The sequence below is a fragment of the Columba livia genome, chromosome 19, assembly GCF_036013475.1.
Source record: "Columba livia isolate bColLiv1 breed racing homer chromosome 19, bColLiv1.pat.W.v2, whole genome shotgun sequence".
Lineage (NCBI taxonomy): Eukaryota > Metazoa > Chordata > Aves > Columbiformes > Columbidae > Columba > Columba livia.
Window position 1 is genome coordinate 5,005,797 of NC_088620.1, and position 24,846 is coordinate 5,030,642.

A 24,846-nucleotide genomic window follows, 5' to 3' on the forward strand; every position below is an offset into this window, starting at 1 on the left:
ATCTGTGCCTCACTGCTAATGATGATTAAACCACCCGTTTGGGGATCCGGACTCACAGAAGTCCCTGGCTTCCCACAAACACACATTAGTGCCCACCCCGGCCCATCCCCCCCCACATGGCAGCAGAACCGGCCATCCCAGGCAAGCACAGAGGCACAGCAAGGACCAGCTCTTGCTTCCACGGGGCTTTGCACCCCCAAGGGCTGTGAATCAATTTGCAGCCACAGCTTTACAGCTCCTGCCAGAACACAGCTGCATCCGAAGGGAAACGCCATGGGGGTTTAGCAATGCATGGGATGCAGAGATGGATAAAACATGATTAAACTCCCAGAGAGTGTTTCAGCATTGCAGCTGAAATTGTTGTGGTTTTGTTTTTATTTTTAAAGAAAAAAAAAAAAAATAAAAAAAAACACAAACAATTTGCAAACAGCACTTCTAGAAGAACAGATTTTTGGTTCCATGAAGAGTTTGTGCAAACTCTCCCAGGGAAAGCATTCCCACTTTGGGACAAGGGCTGTTAACTGAGATGGTTCTGCCTCATTGCAGGTGCCTGGAGCACCCACACTCTCTGTTCCCACCGCAGTGTGGTCAGCCCCCCGCAAGCCCAGCCCTGTCCTGAGCCCCCACCTGGGGGGTGTCAGACCCCAAGGGAAGTAGGGATTGCTCTGGGGACCCACCGCGGTGCAGGGATGCAGGCACCGAACCAGCCACGGACACCTCACCTGGACGTGGAGCTCCCTCAGGCGCTGCTGGAAGAGCCGGGGGTCTGCGGTGAGGGTGGCGGGTCCTACATCTGCAAACACACCGGCACCGCCGCCTCAGCCCCCCCAGACACCGACACCAGCCTCCTCTGGTGCTCCCAAACACCAACCTAGCTAAAACACCTTTACAGGACCTGTAAAACTCACGGTTAAGCACCTGCCCTGGTTTGGTACAGAGGGAGATGTGGTTTTGGGCAGGTCAGCACCATGCCCAGGGTACAGCCCGCCCCAGAGAAGCTCTTGGCCACGGTGAGCTGCAAACCCAGCACCCTTTTCTGCTGGGGGAGACTCCCAGCAAAGCGGCGCCAAAACCCATTTACTGCCTCTGCCTCCTTCCCTGTCCAGCTCCAGTGACTGTCATCCAAATGCAGCATTTCTGCTGAAAATTTAGCCTCAGTTCTGCTCTCCTTGTAGGTGGTCGGGGCTCTTCTGGAGAACAGCTGCTATTTATGGGTGTGCACAAAAAATCCCAAGGCAAAGTTACAAAGAAATTATTCTGGTATTGCTGTAAATTACCAAAACCTGTTAGAAAGCAGTTCTTATATTGGGGTGACCTGGAAGCACGTTGTGGGCTCGTACAGAAAAGAGTCACCTGCGAGTGGGTGCCAGCATCACTGGGGTGAAATTGGTGAGGAGCAGCTTGCCCTGAGCAACAGGGTGGCTGGGGATGGGAGCCCCTGCCCAGCACCGAACCCTTGCGCTGCGACTCATCCCGCACTGCCATCCCTGTCACAGGGGTCACTGGGACATAAAAAACGGGTAGAAGGGACAGCACAGGCACTTGGGAAGTGCCCACTTCAGCCCCAAACCTGGCCAGACCTGCACCCCAGCCCCTCGCAGCCTCATCCCCCAGTAAAACGTTTCCTCCCACCCTGCCCGAGCCATACCTGGGTCATGGAACGGGACCAGCACGTAGTTGCTGATGGGCTTCGTGCTCCTACTGAGTGTCCGTTCCAGGATGCGTGAGGCCCCGTCCATCACCTGCACCAGGTCATCATACATGGAGCCGGTGACATCAAAGACAAAGGCCAGGGTGGCCCCTCCTGCGCTGGGATGGGGCTTAGCGAGGCTGGGGGTGAGCAGCAGCCAGAGACCCACAAACACCCCTCCGTGGGGTGGCATCCTGGGGGAGACCCTCAGGTGCTGGTGACACCCCTTCTGTCCTTGCTCTGCTCCTTCCCCCAGACCCCTGGGCACCGTCCCCGCACTGGGAGGGACACAGGGTGCAAAGGGCCACACGCAGTGGGGACAGAGCTGGGACACCCAGCCGCCTGCAGCTCCTCCAGCGTTCTGGGAGGGAGGAGAAAAAATGGGACTTTTGGAGCCAGCGGCGTGGCCGGGAGGTGGGTGGGAGCTGATGAAACTGGGACGGGGATGTGGGGATTGGGAAGCGGGTCCTGCAACCCACAGGATTGTCAGAAACACTGCCCAGGCCCCCTCCCCAGCCCTGACCCCCCTGGCTCAGAGAGCCCCCCGCTCTGCCAGGGGGAGCTGGGGGCGAGGGGATGACACAGGGATTCACAGCTGAGCATTTGCAGGGGAACCCTGCCAAAACCAGGGCAGGGGGGTGAGACAGCTGCCAAAGGGACCTCGAGGAAGCAACCCCCGCTCTGCCAAGCAAAGGGCAGGACAGGGCTCTGCAATGTAGCTGTGGGGGACAAGTGACTCTGGGGGGGGAACAGGGAGCAAACAGCCCCACAAAGCGCAGCCAAAACCGGGGGCAGGACAGGGCTGCAAGCGCAGCCAAAGCCGGGAGCGCTGCCCGGGGGCGGCGGAGCTTTCCCGGGCTCCCCCCGCAGCGCTGAGCTCACGGCCGCTCCGGGGGGGGGAGGCTCGGGTCTTGCTCAACCACCCCCGCGGGACCCCGGGACTGCCCACGGCCAAGGGCCGATCCTGCCCCTGGCTGAGCACCCCCCAGAGACAGGAGCTGGGGGGATTAGGGACCGGCCATCCCACAGCCCCACACACGGGACAGCAGGTCCCTCTTGCACATCCCTCTGTCCCACATGTCCCTGCAAGCACAGTCCTGGAGCATGCTGCGCTGGTGGCCCAACCCCCTCCTGTCCCAGAGCCAGGGCTGTAGGCTTGGGTACAACCACTTGTCTCCCCAGGCTTTGCACCCCCAGCTCCACACTCACTGCAAGCTCTGGGGGTGTCCCCCACCCTTTCATAGAGCACCCCCAGCCACTAACCCTGCACCGCAGCTCCATCCTGCACCCCAGCATGCGGCACTTCTCTCCACAACCGCTGAGACAAAGAAACCCCAGCAGCTTCTCCCCATCACCAAATTAATCCCAGCCAGACCCACCAGTGCTCCCAGTCCCAGGAGCACCTGCACTATTTGGGCTTTAACCCCTTCGTTGCTGGGGGGGCTGTCAAAAAACAGCAAAGCCTCTGGGTAACCACCGCATTTCGGAGCCTATGACCGTCCTCACCTGCTCCCCAGCACGGGGGATAAATCCCTGGGTGCCCCCACCATGTGCTGGCACAAAGCACCTCTGAACAAAGCCCCCTGTGCAAACACAGCCTCCTTGTTTGGACTGGTAGGGGCATCTCCTCTGGCCTCCCAAAAATAATTAGTCAGCCTCGTTAGGAGAGCAAACAAACGAAGATGGGCTGGCAGGAAGGCCTCGCAGTGCTCGTTTCTGGGGGATTTGGCAGAGCAGAATGGCAAATGCAATCCCGTGGCACGTGAAAAGCCTAATCTGGGCTCTGAGCCCCCCTGCTCGCCCAGCCAGCTGTGGGGCGGCTGCCAAGGGGCATCCCTCTTCCAGGCTGTGAGGCACAATTACAAGATATTAATATCAAGCTTCCTACGCAGCCGTTGCACGCCCAAAGTGACTCGGAGGCTCTCAGGCTCCTGCATTGACAAGGGGGCTGGGAGGAGATGAGGATGGCGCAGGCAGGCACATCACAGATCACAGGTGCTTCGTTACTGTCATTAAGCTTTTATTTCCACTGTCACAAAGTTCCTGGGTTTTGTTTTGTTTTCGTTTGTTTTTTTAAACTGTTTTGTTTGCTTGGTTTGCTCTTGAATTCATATCAAGACAAGGCAGCAGGGCATGCAAGCCGAGACACCGGCACGGACGCACAAACAGGCTTCATCTTTACAAACAAGGCTCTTGGCTGGAGCTGCTGTTCCTCAGCCGGGGGCTCAGCTGCCCCCTAAGCAGGGGTTCTGCAGGAAATGTCACCCACCCCAGGACATGGCACCCACCCCAGGGCTGGCGGCCACAGGAGCAGAGAGAGACGGGAAGGACGCCTGTGCCGCTGGAACAGTCGGGGCTGGCACTTGTAACTGAGACCCCAAAACTGCTGAGACCCACTTCTGCCCAGTCTGGTGAGATGCAGCTGGTACCCAGCACAAATGGGGTCTGTGGTCTCCCATAAGCAAACACCCCCTCCCACAAACCCAACGGGGAGCGCTTCCAGGGGCTGCCTGGTCTTGTTACAAATCACAGCAATTTAAGAGCTGCTCCAGAGGGAAAAATCCATTTCGCTTCTCTCTCTCTCTCGGGTCCTGGTTTGTGCCATAATGAGAGGGTGGGGGGAATCTGCCCCCAGAGCCTTCTCCCACATCCTCGCTCTCCGGGGAAAACAGCTCAAGCCCCAGAGCTCAAGGAAAGACGGTTACAAAACAGCAAACAGTCAGCACACGAACAGAAAAATTAAAAGAAAGGAAAGTACAGACACGGCATTTTAATGGGGCAACAGCGACGGGGACAAATGAGAGGTGGAGGGGACATGCCGCAGTCGCCGGGACCGGACCCTCGCCTCTGCCTGGGTCCCCTCCCCATCGCCAGGGCTGCAGCTGCTTTATTTCAGACAGGCATCAGGAACCCGAGTATGAACAGAAACAAATGAGGTCTTGTCAGCTGCTCACTTTTAATAATGACCAGGTGTAAAAAGAAGACTGAAAATAATTATCCTCTGATGTAAACTCCAACCCAGTGGTTCATGTCCCGCTCCCGGTGCTCTGTATATGCCTGAATCCAGCGGGTCCTGCCAAACCCTCCAGGTCACAGCTCAGCCAGGCCATTCACTGATGGGGAAACTGAGGCACGAGGAGGTTAAGGCCAACATTTCCAAGCATGAGGTGCTTCAAGCCTGATTTTCAGCAGTACCAAGAAGCTGCAGATCCTGGTGATGTTCAGGAGGAGATGGGGGCCCCCGGTGGTCCCCAAAGAGAGGCCAGAGCATCCAAGCCAGGGTTCCAAATCTGCAGGCAGGGGAGAATACTGTGGCCAAAATGATTTTCTCAGGGCTGCTCAGCATTGCAAAGAGCAGGGCAGGACAGAGCCCACACTCTGCAAAATAACTGCTTTCCTTTTTGCTCCTTTTTTTTCCGAATGTGCAAATATTTAAGAAGAGGGGAGAGAGGACAAAGCTCCATCCCTGAGCCCACCCACAGCAGGAGGAGACCAGGCTGGTGGCCACTGAATTTTGGCATTTCTGGGGCTTGAAGTCCTCCCAAAACAACACTGGTCCCTCACCCACCCGTGACGGCAGCAGCACATCCTTGCGGGGCTGCCTCCCCAGTGAGACATCAGCCAGCACCGATGGAGCTCCAAGTAGGTCCTCCGAAAATTAAAAGCCTTTCAGGGAAAAGTGTCAGAGCAAATGAGGTTTGCCTTTGCCTGGGAATTATGTCAAACATCGCAGGGTCCATCATTTATCAGCAGAGGCGATTACAGCAGCGTCACATTCACTGGGAACATCGATTGGCACCAGGAAGGGACCAGTCTGGCAGACAAGCATTAGAGAAGTTGGAGGCACTGCAAAGATCTATCCAAGAGAGTTGTGTTTTGGCCACAAAGCATTGAGGAGAAGGAGTTTCCGTGGGAGGGAGAAAGGTGACATCCTCCAAGAGCCCCCCAGCAAAGAACCACGGGCACCCTCGGGAGCAGGAACTGCAGAAGAGGCAGAAATATTGCACATGGACATGATGTCAGTCTCCTTGCGGATAAGGAAGGGTGGGATTTTATGGCCATCAGAAAGTGCCACCAGCACACAGCCCCGAAAGTGCACAGCAGGGCTGCAGAGCAAGGGACCATCCGCCCGAGAGCCTGTGCCTGGCATGGGGGAGGATTCACCCCTGCTGGGGCACCGTCTTGTCTCCTGCATCACGGGACACCTGTGAGTACATCCTCCACATCCAGCTGTGGGAACCGGCTGGGCTTGGCCGCGGGAGCTGCAGGGATCGGTGATGCTGTGTCAGCCGTACCAGGATGGAGCAGGGACCCCTGGGGTGCTGGGAGAGCAGCACTGGTGTTACTGGGTCAGGAACAAACCACACTGGAGCAGGAGGGGTTTGTACCCTGGCTGGCATCAGGGGTCCCACGAGCATCTTGCACTTTGCTCCCGAGGAGCTGCAAATCTCTCCTTCCCCATGGCAGGGGCTGAGACGGACGGAAACTGAGCAGCAGCAGCACCCACGTAACCCTCGTCCTCCCGTGGAGATGCCAACCATGCCCCACAGCGCGTCCTGGTGGGGCTGAGCCCTGCTCGGGCACATCCTGGAGTGGTGGTGGGTGATGGAGAGGCTGTGTGGGCACTGCTTGTGGCTGGGGGTCCATTTCCAAGCCCCCCGCTCGGGTTTCCAGGCACGTTTCCCCAGCCCTCCGACTCCCTTGGCGCAGGCACAAGCAGCTCTGCTTTGGGGTCGTGCTCTTGGTTTATACAGCAAAACCTCCCGTGTCCTAAATGAGGGGCGAGGGGGTCAGGAGACACCCCAAGCTGCATGTCCTCCCTGTGCCAGCCAGGACAGGGGGGACAGAGCGAGTTGTCCCCATGGGCACATCCTCTGCTCCCCCAGCTCCACCAGTACAGCGCGAATTCACAGCCATCCCCCTGGGATACAAACAGACCTTCCCACCACTTGCAAACAGAAAACAGTAGAGGAATCTGCTGGAAAGCAAACTCAGCTCTTGGCTCTGTTAACACTGTTTCATGCACTGAGAAAATGAGAAAGATAAAAAAAGGAAATGAGGATGCTCTGGTGCCCAGCGGTTTCGTCGCCCCGCTCGGAGCCTGGGCTGAGCGAGCCCTCGCTGAGCCTGCAAAGGGAACGGGGAACAGAAAAACGCAGGGGACAGAGGAAGAGGAAAAGAAGCTACAGCATCTCCTTAAAACAGCAGCCAGCCCACGGAACTCAGGATACAGAGGGTGGGAGGAGAGGGGGGGGAGGAAGATTTTTGGCTTCATTATTATTGCAGGCTCCCAGTGCCCCGCAATAGTGTACGAGCATGTAAACCTTACATATCATCACCTAGGTGGTCAGATGCACACACACGAGAGACTAAACACGGCAGCAACATTTACAACAAATAAATAAGGACATCGATCGTCGAGATAGGCATATTAAAAAAAAAAAAAGCCTCGCTTTTTTTCGCCAAAGGAAAAAAAACAATAAAAAGCACAATACTGTCTCACCAAAAAAAATTTAAAAATAATATAATAATATATATCCCTAGTGAGCCGGGCCAGGTTGCCAGTGGCATCGCAGGTGATGCCAGGACCAGGTTCCCAGTTGCCATCGGTGCCTCGGCCCCCCGGCCGCCCCGCGCAGGCAGCACCCTGGGTGCACGGCCCCCCCGCTACCTTTGGGCTCCGTCCCCAGCTGACCGGCTCCCGGGAGAGGACCATGCCAGCACCGGCACATCCGCAGTCCCATCCAAAAACGTAGGGAAGGGGGAGCAAAGGGGGTGAGGAGGCTGGGGGGGGCTCTGCCTTCAGTGATGCTCGACCCGTTCCCCCGGCTCTGAAGTCTCGGGCGTTCACTGCCGCTCAGACTGGGGTCTGTCACGGGTTTGGTTTTCTTTTGGAAAAAGCAAAAGTTGGCAAATGGCAGCGGCTGGTTCAGAGTGCAGAGAGGGGGAGTGAGCTCGCGCTTCGAGGGCATCCTTTGCTCGTGGAACAGAAAGGAAGGCCGAGAGGGACAGGCAAGCTTGGCGCGGCGGTGGTCGGATGGCACGGAGAGCATCTTCCCCCAGGCATCTGCAGGAGAAGGTGGGGAGAAGGAAAATCAGGTCAGAATGATGGGCAGAAAGCCCCTTGGCCATCTCGCACAACACCTACACAGCTGGAAGGGCAAAGCTGCAAACACCATGGAGATTCTGAATAGCTCAAAACTCCATTAGTGTTAAGAAAACCCCACCGACACCCACAATCAGACACTGCCTGGACTGCAATGACCAAAATCACCCCAAGAGACACCTCTGCATGGCCCCATGGGGCACTGTGAGGACCATGGAGTGCTCAGCTCAACACCCCCAGGATGCTACAAACCATAAGTGTCCCTGACACTCCCAAGCCAAACCCTGCCAGCTCCAGGGCGTAATATAATAAGATATAATAGAAACAAAACATTTAATATTATTTCTTTCCAGAGCATCCCCAAGTCCCCAGCACACCAGCTGCCTCTTCTGCAGATGCATCTGCAGGCGAGAGCGTGAGTTGTGCCGCAGGCGGCTTCTCCCGCATCCCTGTGGGCTGTGGTCCTGGGGTGCCCTGTGGGATTGGGGGGGGACGGGGAGAAACCCATTGGGATGGAAGCAACATCCCCCCACAGCTGGATTGTGGGGGGATGCCCATGCTTTGATGCTTTAGCAGAGGAAAACCACCAACCAACCCGCCCCCAGGGAAGGTGGAATGGCAGCAGGTGGGTGGAAGATGGGGCACCCCCGGCCCCGCCATGCCGCACTCACCGCTGCTCGGCCCCGGGACTATACGAGCCCATCGTAGAGGGAGAGTGCCTGCACGATGGAGGGGTCGGCCTTGGAGCCCTCCTGAAACTCCTGCAGCGTCAGCTTCCCGTCCGCGTTCTGCAAAACACGCAGGTCGCAGCACCGCTTCGTCATGGAGGTGCTGAGCACCCTGGGACTGAGCACCCCAGGAACCAGCAGCACCTATTCCATCCCACACGGCCTCCCGAATCCCCACCATCACTGCAGCCTCAGTTTCCCTACCAAGCCACCCATGGCTGCAGCCAGCGAGCAGTGCCACCTCGGGGCAATGCCACCTCGGGGACCCTGCAATGGCTCCGGTGAGCCCGGAGGGATGCAGGGGTCTGCAGCAAGCCCAGCGGCAGCTGACACCATTTATTCATGGGGGGAGAAGGCACCTGCAAGAGCTGAGATGTGGCAAGGGGGCCCACCACTGCCTCCTAAATCCCTCAGCACCACGGAAAAAACCCCTCGAGCACCCTCACCTTGTCCATCATGGCAAAAATCCGATCCACCCGCTTTTCCGGTGTGTTCTCCTCCTCAGGAAGCTCCACTGTGTTTCCCTGCAGCAGCAGGACAGGACCCGGTCACACACATGTCCGTGCCCTGCCTGGACGGGGACTCTGGGCGAGGACACATGTTTTGCTTCCCAAAACCCCTCACATCAGGACAGGGCACAAAGAGCTGGCACTGGCACCAGAGCTATCCTCAGTGGCCAGATCTGGACCCTACCCCGGCCACAATGGCCACAGCCCCCCACCCAAAAAGCCCGGGGAGGGAATCAGGGTCGTTCCAGCATCCTTCCCACAGCGCCCATGCTCCAGACCAGCAGGGACCCCAGGGGCTGCTCTCCCCACATCCTCCCCCACCACTTACCACCATCTGATAAATCGCGTCCACAATGTCCAGCATCTCATTCCTCGTGATGTACCCGTCGTTGTCCAAGTCATACAGCTTAAACGCCCCTGCAAGCCAGAGCATCACCAAGGTGCTTGTGACCACAGCCCCCTCAATGGACATGCACCCTATTGCCATCCCTGTGCCACCCCCCGGCCCCATTCTCATGCCGGGGGCTGCGGGGCTGAGCCCACGCGCAGGGAGCACTTACACCTCAGCTTCTCGTCCAGCGTCCCCCGCGAGGTGACCGACAGTGCCTGGATGAACTCCGAAAACTCGATTCGCCCATCCTGGGGGGGCAATGAGGGGGTGAGGGTGCTGCTGCCACCCCCACCCTGCAAAGTCCCCCCTGCCCATGCTCTTAGGGGTATATCCAAAAAGGCGATGGGGAGGGAGAAGCAATGCACGTTCATCTCCAGCGGCAGGATGCAGCTGCTGTGCCCGGCCCACGGGCGAGCATCACGGTGGGAGCGACTCGGGAGCGCGGGGGGGCTTTTGTCAGCAGCACCGACACACCGCTTTTCTCCTCTCTCACTCGCCACTTCATCGCCTTTTCCCACGTGACTCCCATCGACTAAAATAAGCGCGGGGGCTCGCTCGCTACAGCTGCGCCGCTTCCATTTCACGCCCCAGGTAGCGCTGGAATATTTTGCTCCTCCAGCATCACACAGCTGCACTGCTGAACCCACCCCATCATCGCCACACACGCGGCCCCAACCCCCCAGCCCGTGCCTCCGGCTTGCAGACTTACTTTGTTCTCGTCGAAGACGTTGAAAACAAAAGTGGCGAATTTGGTTGGGTCGCCAAAGGGGAAGAACTGCTTATAGATCTTCTGAAAGCCGGCGGCATCGAGCTGCCCGCTGGGACAGTCCTTGATAAAGCCCTTGTACCTGGGGAGGAAGAGCAGAGGGTGGGCACCGGGGGGTGTCCCCAGAACGCAGTCCCCACAAGCCCAGTGACCCCAGACCTGCCGACCCGCCCCAACCAGGCTCTGGTGAGCACTGTCCTGCAGCCACGTCCTGGGAAATCCACCAGCGCCCGGGGCAGCTGAGGCTCCATGATGGTGTTTTTTGCACGAGCCCAAGTGAAAGCTGCTTGGAGGAGCTGGGGGGCACAGGGGGTCACTGTGTCCTGGGGGGACACAGCAAGGCATCGCCTGCTCCATTAGTGTGGCCGTGCTGAGGGAGGTGACCCTGTGCGGGGGGGGTTATTTTAAAGGCATTTTCAATAGGAGCCTGGTTGAAACAGGCTCCTAAAACCCATCGGTGCTTTAACACCCTAAAGCGTTAGGTCCCAGCTCCAGGCTGGACCTGAATGCTGCAAAGTGCCACCACAGAGGGTGCAGGGAAAGGGGCTCGATGGCTCCACGGGCATGGGGACCACGTGGGGACCGCGCAGGGTACGTGAGCATTATGCAACGTGTCGCCCAGATCTGTCAGGCACCCGCTGCAGCGGGCCGAGGGCTGGGGGAGGAGGAGGGGAAGGGGGTGGTGAGGTGGGAAACCGAAGTGCCGGTGACATCTTTTTCACGTTGCTGCAGCTATGACTCACCGGGGGCGGTGGGGAGTGGGGGGGGAAGGATGAGAGAAAGAGATAAAGAAAGCAAACCTTGACTGGTGGGATAGCAAGATGAAAGGGAAGCGGTGGCTTTTCTAGGGCGTTGCGTTCAGCGGAGGGGATGCAGGGAGAGCGTGCTGCTGGTACAGCACCGCGGCCCCACCAGCCGCTGTGGGCCCCGCTACATATGGGGACACACTGGGACAGCACTGGCCCCTGCCAACCAGAGCCATGGCCACCAGCTGACAGTCCCCATGTCCCCACTCCCCTCATCCACCAGAGTGGGGAGGGAGCAGGGAAGAGGGACCGTGCAGCATCCCACCACACCAGAGCCAAGTCCCCCCATGCACCATGCATGAGGTGCGCAGAAAAGAAAAACCAAACAACTCTATTTTCTGGTCTCCCAGAAAATGAGCCGATGCCTGCACCCCAAAACAGGTACACCCCCTGCACCCCTTGCTCTGCACGGCCACAGGGGTTGCTCAGCACCAGCAACTGCCACCCCCTTGCCCGCCAGCCCCGCACCCCCTGCCAGACACTCACCACTGCTGCACCTCCTTCTCCGTAACTGCAAGAGAAAACGGGAGAAAAGAGAAAAAGGAATGGAATTTAGCACTTTCACAGCAAGGATGGTGTGTTTTGCACTTCCCATCAGCGACTTCGCTGGGGAACGCCCCAGGGCTCGCTCCAGCGCTGCCGTGTGGTACCCGCAGGCAAGTGTCGGCCTTTGAGGCACAGCCTGGGGGGCGATGGGGCTGGGGCTGCAAGTTTTGCTTCATCCCAGAACCAGGGAGCCCACTAAGATGCCAGGGGAGCACAGCATCAGCATCGCTGCAAGATGTTAAGGACCATGCCAGGGTCAGGCTGGTTCACACCTGGGGAGGATCCAGCTCTGCCCTCCCGCCTCCCCAGAGCCAAAACATCCCTGGAAACATCTGCCAAAACATCTGCCTGGAGGCAGCTTGGGCAAGGCACTGGCACCAACACAATGAACATGGGCATGGGCACAGCCCCAGGGCTGGCATCCCCCTAGGCACTGAACTATGGGGAGAAAGATCATCAAACCCATCCCAGCACCCCAGGAAGCTTCACCAGGCTCCAGAGAAACCCCCAAATCCTGACAAGCTAGAAAATGTCAAGTGTTGGCAACCCCAAGTGTCCCCAGTCTGGGGACAGCTGCTGAGATGGTGAATGTCCTCAGCAGAGGAAAGGTTCTGATGGGATGCGAGATGCTGGAGAGGTGACGGGGTATGGGGCTGGCACCTGTCCCCATGTGTCCCACTGCAGGAGCTGTGTCTGGCCAGCATGTCAGCGGGGAAACCAGTGCCAGCAGGAGGGCGTGGAGGGGGGAACGGCCTCATTAGCCATTTCCTTTGCATGGTACATCTAAATAATAATAAAAAAGCAATAGGTCTGAAATGCGCTGGGATAATGAGGCGGAGTGGAGATGTGTCAATGTGCAAACGCCTGATAAAAATAGAGACCCAAGACACATCAACAGATGCCAATTACCTTGGATGGCAAATAAAAGAAAGCAATTTTCCATCAGAAAGATTTATAAGGTGTCTGGCAGAAGGCACAGGCGGCAGAAGGCGAGAGGCAGCAGCAGAGGGGCGGCCGGGGGAGCACACACATTGGCCCCCATCTTGCAGCCGAGTGCTGGTCCCATGTCCCCATGGGCAGGGACAGCTGTGCCAGAGGCCGTCCCTGTGTATACGGGGTGTCCCTCCATCCCAGCTCAGGGACAGCTGGAGGGACAGAGCCTGAAACGCCCCCAGGCAGGCAAAGGGGGCAATGGTAGCAGCCTGGGGCTGTCCCCTGGGCAAATCACCTCTTGCTCGCTCTCTCGTTCAGCTGTGTTTCCCCCAACGTGCTATTTCAGGCCCAGGAGCTGCCTTTCAACTCCAGCAGGAAACAATTAAGAAATTTGTGCTTTTTTTAGTACAGGAGAAATGCTGGTAATGACACGCTCAGGCTGGGGCGGGAGGGGAGGGATGGAGCCGGCTCCCCTCATACGCGCGTGATGCTCCCAGGAGAGGCTTTTCTGATGGAGAGGACCACTCAGGCGCTGCCCAAAAACCCACACAGGGCTCCCGGGGTGGGATTTGGTAACGTGCATCCCCAGAATGGAGCCACGCAAAGCCCCATCCCTTCTCCAGCACACTGGTACCGGTGCCCGTCATCCTGCCCCGGGTGCGAGAGGCAGCTGCAGGGTTTGCAAGGTGGAACACAGCCACATCGCCAGCCCTTGGAAAAACACCCACCTCTAGGTGCGTCCCTCTGGTGCCACCAGATTTTCGCTCTCCCCAGGGCAGAGTGTTCCCAGGGCAGGGAATGACAGATGATGACTTTGCAGTTGCCACTTCCCAGCTGCTGTGGCCTTGCTGGGTGTGAACACTCCCATGGCACGGATGAGGGATGCTCTGAGGGATGCTCATGCTGTCCCTGCAGCAGGGACCTGCAGCCATGGAAACCTCGGGGATGTGCCACTCCCTGGCCAGGCTGAGCCACCCATCCAGGGCTGGGGACAGGGGACACTCACAGGGACAGGGCTGTCCCTCCGCTCCCCCTGACCCATCCCCTGCAGCTCCCCAGCGTGCAGAGCCCAGCCGAGCTCACCGAAAGTACCTGTGCGACAGCAGGTGCTGCATTTCCCATCCCCCCGGCATCAATGCTGAGCTAATGCAAATCAGTTTGCAGTGACACAAACCCCAGCCAGGTTTGACCCAGAGTGCTTAAGGACAAGGGGATGACCCCCAGCAGCCCCATCGCTGCATCCCACCAGAGCAGGGGCCATGGGTGGGCTCAGCTGCCGTGCCAGGCTCCCCAGGGACCCCCGCTCCCACCGCCGCTGTGGGGATGGATATAAATAGCGCATGTAGCAGCTCGTTAGCAGATGAAGCATGCTCTGGGATCCTTGGGGATGATTGGTGCTAAATAAAGACAGGGTATTCGCATTTGTTATGAACCACAACACTGTAAGAAGCATAGCCGAGCCGGGAGCCCCGGCTACGCACCACAGACACCTTTCACGTGCATACAAGGCTGCACGGCAGCTCCTGCCAGCAGCATCTTTGATTCCGCTGCTTTTAGCAAAGTGCGGGGAAATGCTGAGCACAGGGCTGGCAGCGCGGGCAGGAGCGGGCAGGGGGTGCAGGCAGCACGGGCAATCATCCCAGAGCAGCACCGGCCCGTCCATTCCTGCTCCTGTCTCAGCTGGAGAAGGGTTTTGTCCACACATCTCATGCCACACAGAGGGGCAGAGCCTGCCCCATGGGACTGCACTGTGAGCAGCCCCCAGCCCCCTCCTCCCAGCTACCAGTACCCAAGAAACCCTCAACCCTCTTCCCCCACGTTTCCATCACTCCTCAACAGCACAGGCGAGGACTGACAGCTCCATCACCACCCGCCCTTCGCGTGCCCCCTCTCTTCCCACCACCCAGCTGCCGCTGCAGCAAGAAACAGCTCTGGTTAATCAGTGCTCAAGCCTGTTAATTTGTGCTTACCAGGCATGGAGAAGAGGAAGGACCCGGGACTGCAAATCCCCATCCATCGCTCTGCCCACGGGGAGCTCGAAGCTCTCTGGACCATGGCGGGGATGGGGCGGCACTAAGGAGTACACAAGGGGCATGCGGATCTGGAATGGCTTGGGGACCCCTGGCCACGGTGGGATGCAGGAGGTGACACGATGCTCCAGCCCCACGGGGCTTTTTTTGTGCTGCTGTCCCATCCCACAACCATCCCCTCCCCACTCTGTGCAAGGGCTGGGGTTGAGCCCCAGCCTCAGGGACAGATCCTGAGAAGGAGTGAGACACTCAGCCTTGTCCTCACGTGCCACAGCACTGAGATGTCCTCATGTGGGCTCAGCAAGCACCATTCCCATGCAGCAGCCAGCGGGGATTCTCCCCCGAAACCCTGGCACATCCCCCTCACTCCAACCACTACAACAGCAACTTGCTCCCACGGGGCCACAGTCACCACTGTCTTATCAGGAAAACTGGGGTTAATTATTTCCAGGCACAGAGCGAGTGGTTCCCCAGCTGCTGCACGGCATTCCTGCTCTGCCAGGCCATCAGGTGACCGGTCCTGCATCACCCACCAAGACATGGTGGTGGTCCCATGGCATTTATTTCCCCACAGCCTCAGCATGGCAGTTCCTTCCCGGGGTCCCCACATGTCCCCTGCACACCCCAGTCCAGGGGACTCAGCATATCACCCCTCGCTGGGGCTCCCCTCTGGGTTTGGTGCTGCCTAAACCTGCTGCGGATGCTCCAAGCAGCAGCCATGCGAGGGCAAACTGGGCACCCACACGTGTGCAGAGTGGGCACTCCCACGTGAGCAAAGTGGGCGCTCAGGCGCGAATGAATGGGGCACGAATGCATGTGCTAACTGTGCACCCACACCTGGGCTAGACGGGCACTCACGCAAAAATAAATTGGGTGATCATGCATGGATTAATTGGGAACTCATGCATAAATGATTCGGGTGCTTCTGGGTGAACCAATTGGGTGCTCATGCATGATTTCATGGGGTGCTCATGCATGAACTACCCGAGTGCTCAGACGTGAATGGAAGGGCCGCTCATGCATGAACCAGCTGGGTGCTCATGCATAAAGTTTTGGGCCATTCATGAATTTATCGGGTGCTCATGCATGGACTAATTGAGCACTCACCCGTAAATTCACCGGCCACTCCTGCATGAACTAATTGGGCACTTCCGCGTAAATTAGTGTAATTAGTAGATAACACACTTGTGCATGCAACTAATTGCATGCTCAGGTGTGAATGGATCAGGTGCTCATGCAGAAATTAATTGGACACTCAGGCACAAACTGATATGGGGCACATGCACCAATTAACTGGGCACCCATGCATCAACCAACAGGGTGATCACCAGCGTGCAATCCAGTGCAAATTAACAGGGCACTCATGCACAAATCAGCCAGGCGCTCATATGTAAATTAATTGTGCGCTCGTATGTGTATTAATTGTGTGCTCATGCATGAACTTCTCGGGTGCTGATGCGGAAATGACGGGGGTGCTGATGCACGAGCTGATCAGCCCCTCATGCGTAAAACACCACGGAGCTCCGGGGTGAACCCCGTGCACCCTGCAATTTGTGCCCAACACACTCCACCCCTCACCACCGCAAAACAGACATTTAAGAGTTGTCTACACACAAATCTGTTACAAACTCCACTCTCAACATCATCACAATGTTAATATCCATCCGTTATGAACTCTCTGCCGAGCTGGTGATGGGGCTCAGCAGGATGTTCACGCACCTGGATTTCACTCCTTACCCCTGGGACCCAGATCTGGGGGTCAGCATCAGGGCTGGAGCAAACACCCACCGCAGAATCAGCCCTTGGTCGCCGCACACCAACCCCAGGGCTCACAGCACAGCCAGCCCACAACATTTGCTTTTGCTCCCGGGGATGACCTGCCGCAGCTTTCCTGACCCACATGCGCCCCATCTCAGCCCCATGCGCCTCGGCAGCGCCCAGTCCCTGTTTCCAGCCCTGTCACCCGTGCGCCGGGGATGTCCCCATGCGGGTACGTGTCCCCGCAGCATCTCATCGCAAAGGGATGTCAGAGCAGCTTCCCCACGTGGGCACCACCACAGCCAGAGCTGCCTACCTGTCGGTGCAGGACATCCCCATCCCAGCTCGCCCATCTCCCCAGCTTGCCCAATTTGGCTTCTTGTGCCATCAGACACAGACAACGGCAGGTTCTGCAGCCTCCGAGACGTTCAGAGCACAAGCCCGACACTGTAATTGGTGTCATTTGTTACTGCTGAGATACAAAGCAATATGCGGAGTGAACTGCGTGTGAGTTTGGCACTCTTCTCGCCAGTGGTTGCCATTAATGGTCTGTCTTGCTCCCAGACTGGATAAACAGGTCCCTGAGCAGCTCTGTTCTCATCTCCCCTGGGGCTGGTACCAACAGGAAAGCCAATATGCAGTTAAAATCCTTTTAAGACTTTATTAAATATTTAAGGGCCCAACATTAGGCTTTGGAAATTGGGTTCAGGGAAAAAGCAGCAGTTGCTTTTTGCAGCAAAGGCAGCAGAGGAAGGGCAAAGGACAGCTGCCTTCGTTTGGGAATTCATGAATCAGACTGAAACACACCCACAGCAGGAGCCAGTGGCTGCGGCAGGTTTATCCTGCGCTGGATTTAATCCCAGCTTCCCCAGGAGCTGACGCAGCGATGCCCCACGGCAGGGCAGAGCATCCCCGGTGCTGCCCCTGTGCCCTCTCCATGCTGGGGACAGTGATGTCCTGCTCCATCCCCCCTTTGGCCACAGGCATTTTGGCATCGCCTGGGGCTCCAAGGTGCTGCCCCCAACCCACAGAGCAATTCCTGCCCCAGGGAAGAGGAGAAAACTCCCCTGTGGACCCAGTGCAGGCAGGGGGAGGAAAGTCTCTCTGACTCAGGCATTGGAGCCGAGGGAAGGACAGGAGGAGGCTGCAGGACAAACCCTCGCTGGCAGCAGGGCCCCCTCTGTCTCCTCCTCGACGGGGCTGTGCCGGGGGCTGCCAAAGGTACCGAACACCTGCTCCTCCACGGGGGACAACAGAGACACCCAGGGCATCTCCATGGTGTCCAGCTGTCCACGAGGAGATGCCGGAGAAACATGGGTGGGTGAAGCGCCGGCAGCCCTCTCCTTCTATGTAGAAACCAAAAAGGTGCCTTGGAGGGAGAACAAGGCGCAGGAGGTGGGGAGAGCAGCAGTGGTGACGGGAACAACGCGGGCTGAGCATCCCCTGGCCAGCCCTGACCCCGGGCACGGACCTGGCTCCCCGCACACCCAGCTCCCCAGGAGACCCAAGAGGACAAGGAACAGAAGGATGAACAAAGCAACCCCACAAATGTCACCCAGATAACGGAACAAGCACGTCTGTGGGCTACTCCCTGAAGCAGCCGCTTCCTTTGATGCCTTCAGAGCTTCTTGTTTCACAGCCTTAATTATAGCGGCAGCAGCAAAGGTCAGGAGAGTGGTTAAGCAGATCCATTAACATGTCAGGGGATAAATGAAATGTGATTCTTCTGATGCCGGAGCAGCGGGAGGCAGGGACAGCTGCTCTACTCTGCCGCAGAGGGAGCCCGAGGGGCCCTGGGTCACATCTTCCCCTTCCCAGCACTGCAAACACCTCCTGGGCACTGCACGGACACCCCAAAACTTGCTGTCCTCACACCTACCCATGGAGCGCCAGGCCCACGTGCACTTGGGGTGCCCAGAGATGAGATTTGCTGGGAACAGGTTGGGGTCTCCCTGGGGAAGGGGCTGGAGACGCCTCCAGCCCACCAGAGCCAGCACATCATGTCCCCACGGAGCTCGCAGGGAACCTGCACCACAGCTGCCACCACCGCAGCTCTGGGTTACAAGCGGCTGTGGTAAAAACAGGCCCCAAACAAAACAAAAACAGGCTCCAAACCAAAACCAGACCCCAGGCATCCCTCCAGCACATCCTGCCCATCACCCTTCCCCAGGGCACCCTGCCTGGCACGGGACGGCAGAGCTGCTCTGCGCCCCATCCCCGGCACATCTCCAGGGTGCTTGGACACGTGCCCTCCTCCTCCCCCAAAAACTTCCCTTTTGAGCTCCTGCAAATCCCATCACAGGCTGGGAGTACTTGGAGCAGGCGGGAACGCTCACCAGGTCAACCGGCCAGCAGCAGCCCGGTCCCAAATTTACAGACCGAGCACAGCATCTCAGCGCCCCATGACACCCACCCCTCTCCCAGGAGGGGTCCCGCCATCCCTCTGCACGGGCAGCCCCAAAGTGGGTGTTTGTAGGGCCAAATGGAGCAAGCACAGGCAGCCACCAGACCCCAGCGCTTCAGCCTTTGGGGCTTTAGGTATCTCACCCATCATTTGCCACCGAGGGATAATGGGTGGGAACCACCTGGCCAACTGATCTCCGCGTTCTGCCGGATGAGCAACAGGAGGGATTTCAACACAAACCAACCTGGCAGAGAAACCCAGTGCCCGGGGCCAAACACTCGGGAGGCTAAAAATAAACCAGCAGCGGGGAGCCACCGAGGTCCCTCCTCTGCTCCTGCTCACCGCCCAAACCAGCACATTTCCCGGCACCGGCGTGCCATGGCAGAGCAAACCCCAGCCCAGTGCACCCAGCAAGGAACCGACCCATTTTCCTGCCTTAAAACTGCTGCAATTGGTGAATTTTCTTTCCTTTCCCGCATAATTCAACCCACCACCGTGTACCCCCGTAACTACAAATCAATACGTTTGTAGTTTGTTCTTAAACTAATGCCCATTAATTCAATGCATTACTGTCGAGCAACAGAGCCAATTTTGCGGCTTATTGTAAAAGAGCAGAAAATGATGATGCCAGAGTGAGCTGAAAATCCACAAAATAGATCCCAGTGGGTGGGATGCAGTTCTTGGGAAAAGAGCATCTTCCTCTCCGCACGCCCACTCTGCAGCCCGGGCCTCCCAGCGCCATGGGCATCGCTTTGGCAGCCTCGCCGCGGCTCCCACGCCTTCACCGGAGCTTCACCGTGACCTCCAGAGCACCGGGATCATCGCCCCGACCCTGTGCCCGATCCCAGCGGTGATGCTGCTGCAGCTGCATGGCTCCAAGCGTGCCCGATCGCAGGGCTAGCAGCCGGCATTAAAAAAATGTAGTGTTTTAGTAGTTCCAGACCTGGGAAATAGTTATGAAAAGTGAACCCTGGAATCCAATTCACCCCAAAATGACTTAAAAAAACAGCTCTTCTGAAACAACCTCAAAACTTTAAGCCTGTTTCGTGATTTTAAGGGTTGCCGACGCTGCGGCTGGGCTGGCCTGGGAGCGCCGCTGCGAGTCGGGATACCCAGCACCGCGCTTCCCTCCCTGTTTCTCTAAAGGAGCCCATGTCAAGTGATGTGCACCCACGACACATATTGTGCACCCGCACACTTTACACAACGTTATCCGGGCTGCAGGGAGCAGCAATACTCCAGGACCTTCACAAATCTCCAGCTTAGCAGAATGCTTTGACCACAACCCCGCAAGGCTCTTAAACACAATCCCAAATCCCAGCACGGCCATAAGCCCCAAGCACCTGGCCCAAGTTAAGCGCAGGCTTAAATCCCCACCCAAGAGGGGCCGGCAGACACAATCCAGGATGGTGGTTCCTTCGAGTCTCGGGCTCTATCACCTCCTGTGACAAAACAGCATCTCCAAGCTACCTCAACAAGGCATCAGAAAGATTAATAAATTAATGATTATAAGGCACTTTTGGATGAAAGGCACTATGGAAGTACAAAAAATTACATAATTTATTATTCATTATTATTATCGCTCAGCATTGGCTGCTCCTGTACGCTCCTATGCAGCCCCAGCCTGGCCTGTGCACACAGGTGAGGTTGGCACTGCCAGGTATTCCTGGGCACTCAGGTGCCCGGAGATGCGGAAAGGCACACAGTGATGGGTCCAAACCCACAGGACCTGGGCAGCCGGCGCTTTGAAGGAGCCCTCAGACGTCCCTCTGCGCCTTCAGGTGTCCAAGTGCCATTAAAATCTGGCCCCTGGCACCTTAAGTCAGGAGTGGAGTGGGAAGAGGAGCCAGCAGACGAGGTTTCCAGGCTCCTGCCCTTCTGTGGCCGGTTCCCAGCAGGACCCAGGACAACTTGCTCTGAATAACTGCAGGAAAACAATTCTTGCATCTCATGGAGGCTGCTGACGGCAACCCTGCTACCACCGCATGGCCGGAGACACGCCAGAAATAGGAGATGGAGAGACCAGAGGGGACAGGGACAGCGGCCAGGGGATGCAATAAGCCACCGAGCATTAGAAGAGCACCGAGGGGACGTGACACAGGCTGTGGCTCCTCTGTAGTCCCACAGATGTGATAAATCTGCAGAAAAGACACATGGGGCAGGGAGAGAGGATGAAATCTCCCCATCCCACCGATCCTGCAGAACCAAGAAGGGGATTTTGTTATTTTGCTTCATTTTGTCCGGAAATCACACAAACAGAAAATGTCGTAGTAGAAGTAAATCCCATTGTAGGAGGAACCTTTCATGTAGGGCAGCCACAGCTCTCACCGCCATGGGAACCTTCCTGGGACAAAAGCAGGTCCCCATCATTAGCTGCCAGTTACGGGCTCCCAGAGACATCTGGCCAGATGTGCTGTAACAGCAGCAGAAGCAGCACCATGCACCAAGCAGGCCCAGCTGGTGGGAAGGGCACCATGTACCAGGGATGCTCTTTGAAGGCTGGTCACGGCTGGTCTGCCAGGAAGATGCTGAAATACCACAGTGCCGTGGAGTAAAACCTGCCCGGTGCAGACCAGAAATTGTCGAGAATGCCATGGATTTGTGGGTACATCTGTCCCCTGCTCCAGCTGGTCCGTAGCCACTGTGCTCGGTGCAACCCTGCACTGCTACCTGCATCCCCTCTGCACGGATTCCCCCAAATCCAGAATGAAACTAATCTTTCCAATCTCTCAGGGTCTGAAGATAAATCCGAGGCTCTCAGAAACGCCTGGGCGGGCCCTGTGAAGCGCTTTGCCACACAAGGGAATGTGCGCTCGCCTTGACAGCTGCAGAAGAGGGGCAGAAATGCTCAGCAGAAGTTATTAATCCCAGAGAAGAGAGGTACAACAAGCAGAGATCAACAAACAGAGCCTGGTATTAGTGACGGCTCTCCCTGATAGGTACCGCGCTGCCGGGGCACGTTGGGATGCTGCAGCGGGTTCTGGCCACACGAAGGACCACGTGCTGCCCCATGGCACGGCTGCCTGGGCACACAGGTCCGGTCCACCGCAATAAAGAGGCACATAGAGACCTGGAGCGGGCAGGAAAAACTCCAGGCAGGCCGGGAACTCATCGAGGGAGCCATCAAAGAACTGGAGTCTTTCTCTGGTGGGGTGCGGTGGAAAGGTGAGGGCGCCCAAGGGAGAGGAGCAGAAAGTTGGGAATAAAGTGATTCAAAAGGCAATGACCCTCTGCTGGCCTCATGGAGCAAATGAGACATCCCCGCTCTTGCAGGTGATGGTTTCACCAGCGCTGTGTTCGTTTGGCATCGGCTGCCTGTAGAACATAGGACATCGCTGCCCATCTACCCCGCTGGGGTTAACACCTTCCCCACGCAGCGAGGAGCCCCCCAGGGTGCAGAACGCCCAGCACACAGATCACCAGCAGATGAGGCTGTGCCAGGGCCAGCTCTTCCCAAATCCCTCTCCATCAGACATCGGATCATCGCGGCAGGCACAAACCAAGCAGGCGACTGCAGCACGGCAATAACCGTACCTGTCCCAGCACGGCTGCACCGCCGCGGGTCACAGCTGCAGCGAGGACACCAAAACCCAGGCTCAGCTCCAGACGGGGTCTGTGCCCAGCCTGCACTGCCACATTCGCACCATTTCTCCTCCCTGAGCCACTTTAAGGAAGCCCAGCCCGGGTACCCCAACCTCTCCTACCACCACTCAGAGTTTGGCTATGCAGACATGCTCCCCGCAACCTGCCTGTGCCACAATGAGAGAGCAAACCCCGCGTGTAGGGTTGTGCAATGCACCAGTGTTGCCTCTTCTCCGTATGGGAGAACTTGCTGCATCCTAATCTATTGCCTTTTTGGGTAAGCGCTGCCGTGGGACTGCAGCAATGACAGCGGGGAGAGCTCGCAGGTCTGCTACACGTTCGCAGTTCTCTGAGGCAAAGGGGGAATATCTGGGACCTGGAAGCAGAGAGGTAAACTTGAACCACCAAAGCCTTTGTTTCCTTTGTGCATCCTTCAGAAGAAAAAACCAAACAAACTGATTTTGCTAAAATTGGATGGCTCAGGCATTAGTCATGTTAATAAGATTACAGTGGAGGTTCAGACGGGAAGGCAAATCACTTAGAAAATGAGGTTATTAAACCGATACTGAGATATTAATACAAAAACACAAAACTCACTGGTGTCAGAATCTTCTCTCCGCTTCAGAGGATAATAACAAAGGAAACCCCTCCAACTAACGCACCCAAACTTCAAAAACCACCCAGATGGTTTGGCTCCCCACTTAGGGAGAAGCTGCCTGGTGAGGAGAAGACAACACCACGGCCGGTCCCCGGGTACCCGCCCGGCAGTGACACCCCAGGGCCAGGCAGGGGAAGGATGCTTGGAGCCGGAGGGGGGTCAGCAAAGGACGGCGCATCGCTCCGGGTGGGCGGGATGCGGCCCTTGTCCCACGGTTACCGGAGCCTTAGAAATAGGCCACGGAGAATTGTTTTTATAAGAAAACGGAGCGTTCCTCCGGCTTGCTACCCCTCTCCTTGTCTCTGCTGCCTTGTGGGTTTTCTTCATCCTCCCAGGCTAATCTCGGAATTCTTGCAACAAAGCCCGGCCGAGCCTGCGCCCTCCCCCGGGGCTCGGCCCCGCCGCTGCCCGCACAAATCTCAGCTCTGCGCTGCGATCGCGGGGACGAGCCGGGGGAAGAGGCCGGGGCCGGGAGCGCGGACCCCAGCCACCCCCCCAACAACGGCCCCACCGCCTCCCCACAACCGCCGAGCCGCTCCGGCAGCATCCCCGCGGCTCTGCCCCCCCATGCCGCCCTCGTTTACTCACAGTACGTTTTCCTGGTCAGCTCCTCCACAACTTCAGGCTTTAACTTGCTGTTGGATTTCCCCATGGTGGCCGGCAGCGCCGTCAGCCCCGGCAGAGCCGCCTCCCGGCCTCACTGCGGGGGCATGGAGGGGCGGGGGGGCCTCGGTGGCAGCTCCCGGCCGGGCTACATCCCGCGGAGGGGACGGGCAGCGAGGCCGGGAGGGGAGCTGGGGGGTGGGTGTCTTTGTTGCCGGGGTTTGGCCGCAAAGGCGAGCGGCGAGGCCGCCCCGTGTGCGCGATCGTGTGTGTGCGTGGCCCTGGTTACACGCACCCTCCCCGCCCTCTGCCGCCAGGCGCGGAGCGGCCGCGGGCGCGCTGCGGGGGCGCGGAGGGGCGGTTAGGGGCGGGTTGGGGCGGTGCGCCCCGCCCCGCGCTGCGGGATGGAGCCGCGGGATGGGGGGGCTTCGGTACGGCCCACCGCCCCAAACCGCGGGGTCTCCGTTTGGGTAGGGGGATCCCAGACCGCCCCCACCCTACTCCGGAGCCGCCGCGCAGGGATCGGCGGGGAAAACCCGGGGAAAATGTCGGGAGGTGGAAAAGGGGGAAAAGGGGGTGATGCTCAGCCGGGGTTTTGCCAATCCCCCGTCGCTGGAGATCCTGGTCCTGCCTGGAAGGTTGATGGGCAGTGGGAGGACGGGGAGCGGGAGGAGCTCAAGAGCTGGGGGTGACCTTGGTGCGACACCCACACCCTCAATGGCAGAAGCATCGTCCACCTCCTGGGTGCCTCCAGCTGAAGGCAGGTCCCTGCCTCTCACCCCAGGATCCTCAGGGCTCTTGTGAGCCTTCAATCATTCTGCAGCATGCACACAGAGACCAAGCTCAATCCCTTCAAAAACCCCACGGATTACACCCACGGCGGGTTTGCGGCACAGCCAGGAAACCATGCCGGTGCTAAAAGCAGTGGCACTCAGCTCGTTCCCACCTCAAAACCATGCAGGGCTTTATGCCTCTACAAAAGCTCTCTGTGCATGTGTGCACACATTCATTAGCTGTACTGATGCATGCGATAAATACAGTTTTCTTCCCACCTATGATGCAATGGAGGCCTCGCCAGAGCTGCCCAGGCACGCCTGGACCTTTGTGGTAGCAACCAAGGAGGGAAAAACAATCTGTGCTGGGATATAGTAAAACCTGTCTGCAAGGCTGCAGAAAGCCCAGCACAAAACACGTGGGGCTATTTGCAAAGGAGACGAGAAGCACAGCTGGTAACAACACTGGTCTCTGCACCTTTTCTTTACCAGCCAGGTTGCCTGACACTCACTCCTCCAGGGATACACTCCCCAGGTAGGTGTTTCTAAAATGCACAGTCCTC

General features: G+C 57.8%; 2 protein-coding genes across 2 annotated transcripts in view; both read right to left on the reverse strand.

Moving 5' to 3' along the window:
- Positions 1-2,043, reverse strand: part of HMCN2 (hemicentin 2) — a 31,074-nt gene extending 29,031 nt beyond the window's left edge. The window contains exons 1-2 of the mRNA XM_065035821.1: positions 1,649-2,043; positions 723-793 (exon numbers count right to left, since the gene is read on the reverse strand). Of these exons, the coding sequence (XP_064891893.1) occupies positions 723-793; positions 1,649-1,883 (306 nt within the window). The 5' untranslated portion in view covers positions 1,884-2,043. The remainder of the gene's footprint in view (positions 1-722; positions 794-1,648) is intronic.
- A 1,646-nt stretch (positions 2,044-3,689) lies between these two features.
- Positions 3,690-23,887, reverse strand: NCS1 (neuronal calcium sensor 1). Its single transcript, XM_065035244.1, has 8 exons — positions 23,496-23,887; positions 11,483-11,507; positions 10,134-10,272; positions 9,594-9,672; positions 9,362-9,450; positions 8,971-9,048; positions 8,468-8,584; positions 3,690-7,757 (listed from the first exon to the last, which is right to left on the reverse strand). Exons 1-7 carry the CDS (start codon positions 23,557-23,559, stop codon positions 8,486-8,488), a joined length of 573 nt encoding a protein of 190 aa, XP_064891316.1. The 5' UTR covers positions 23,560-23,887; the 3' UTR covers positions 3,690-7,757; positions 8,468-8,485.
- Between the last annotated feature and the right edge of the window lie 959 nt (positions 23,888-24,846).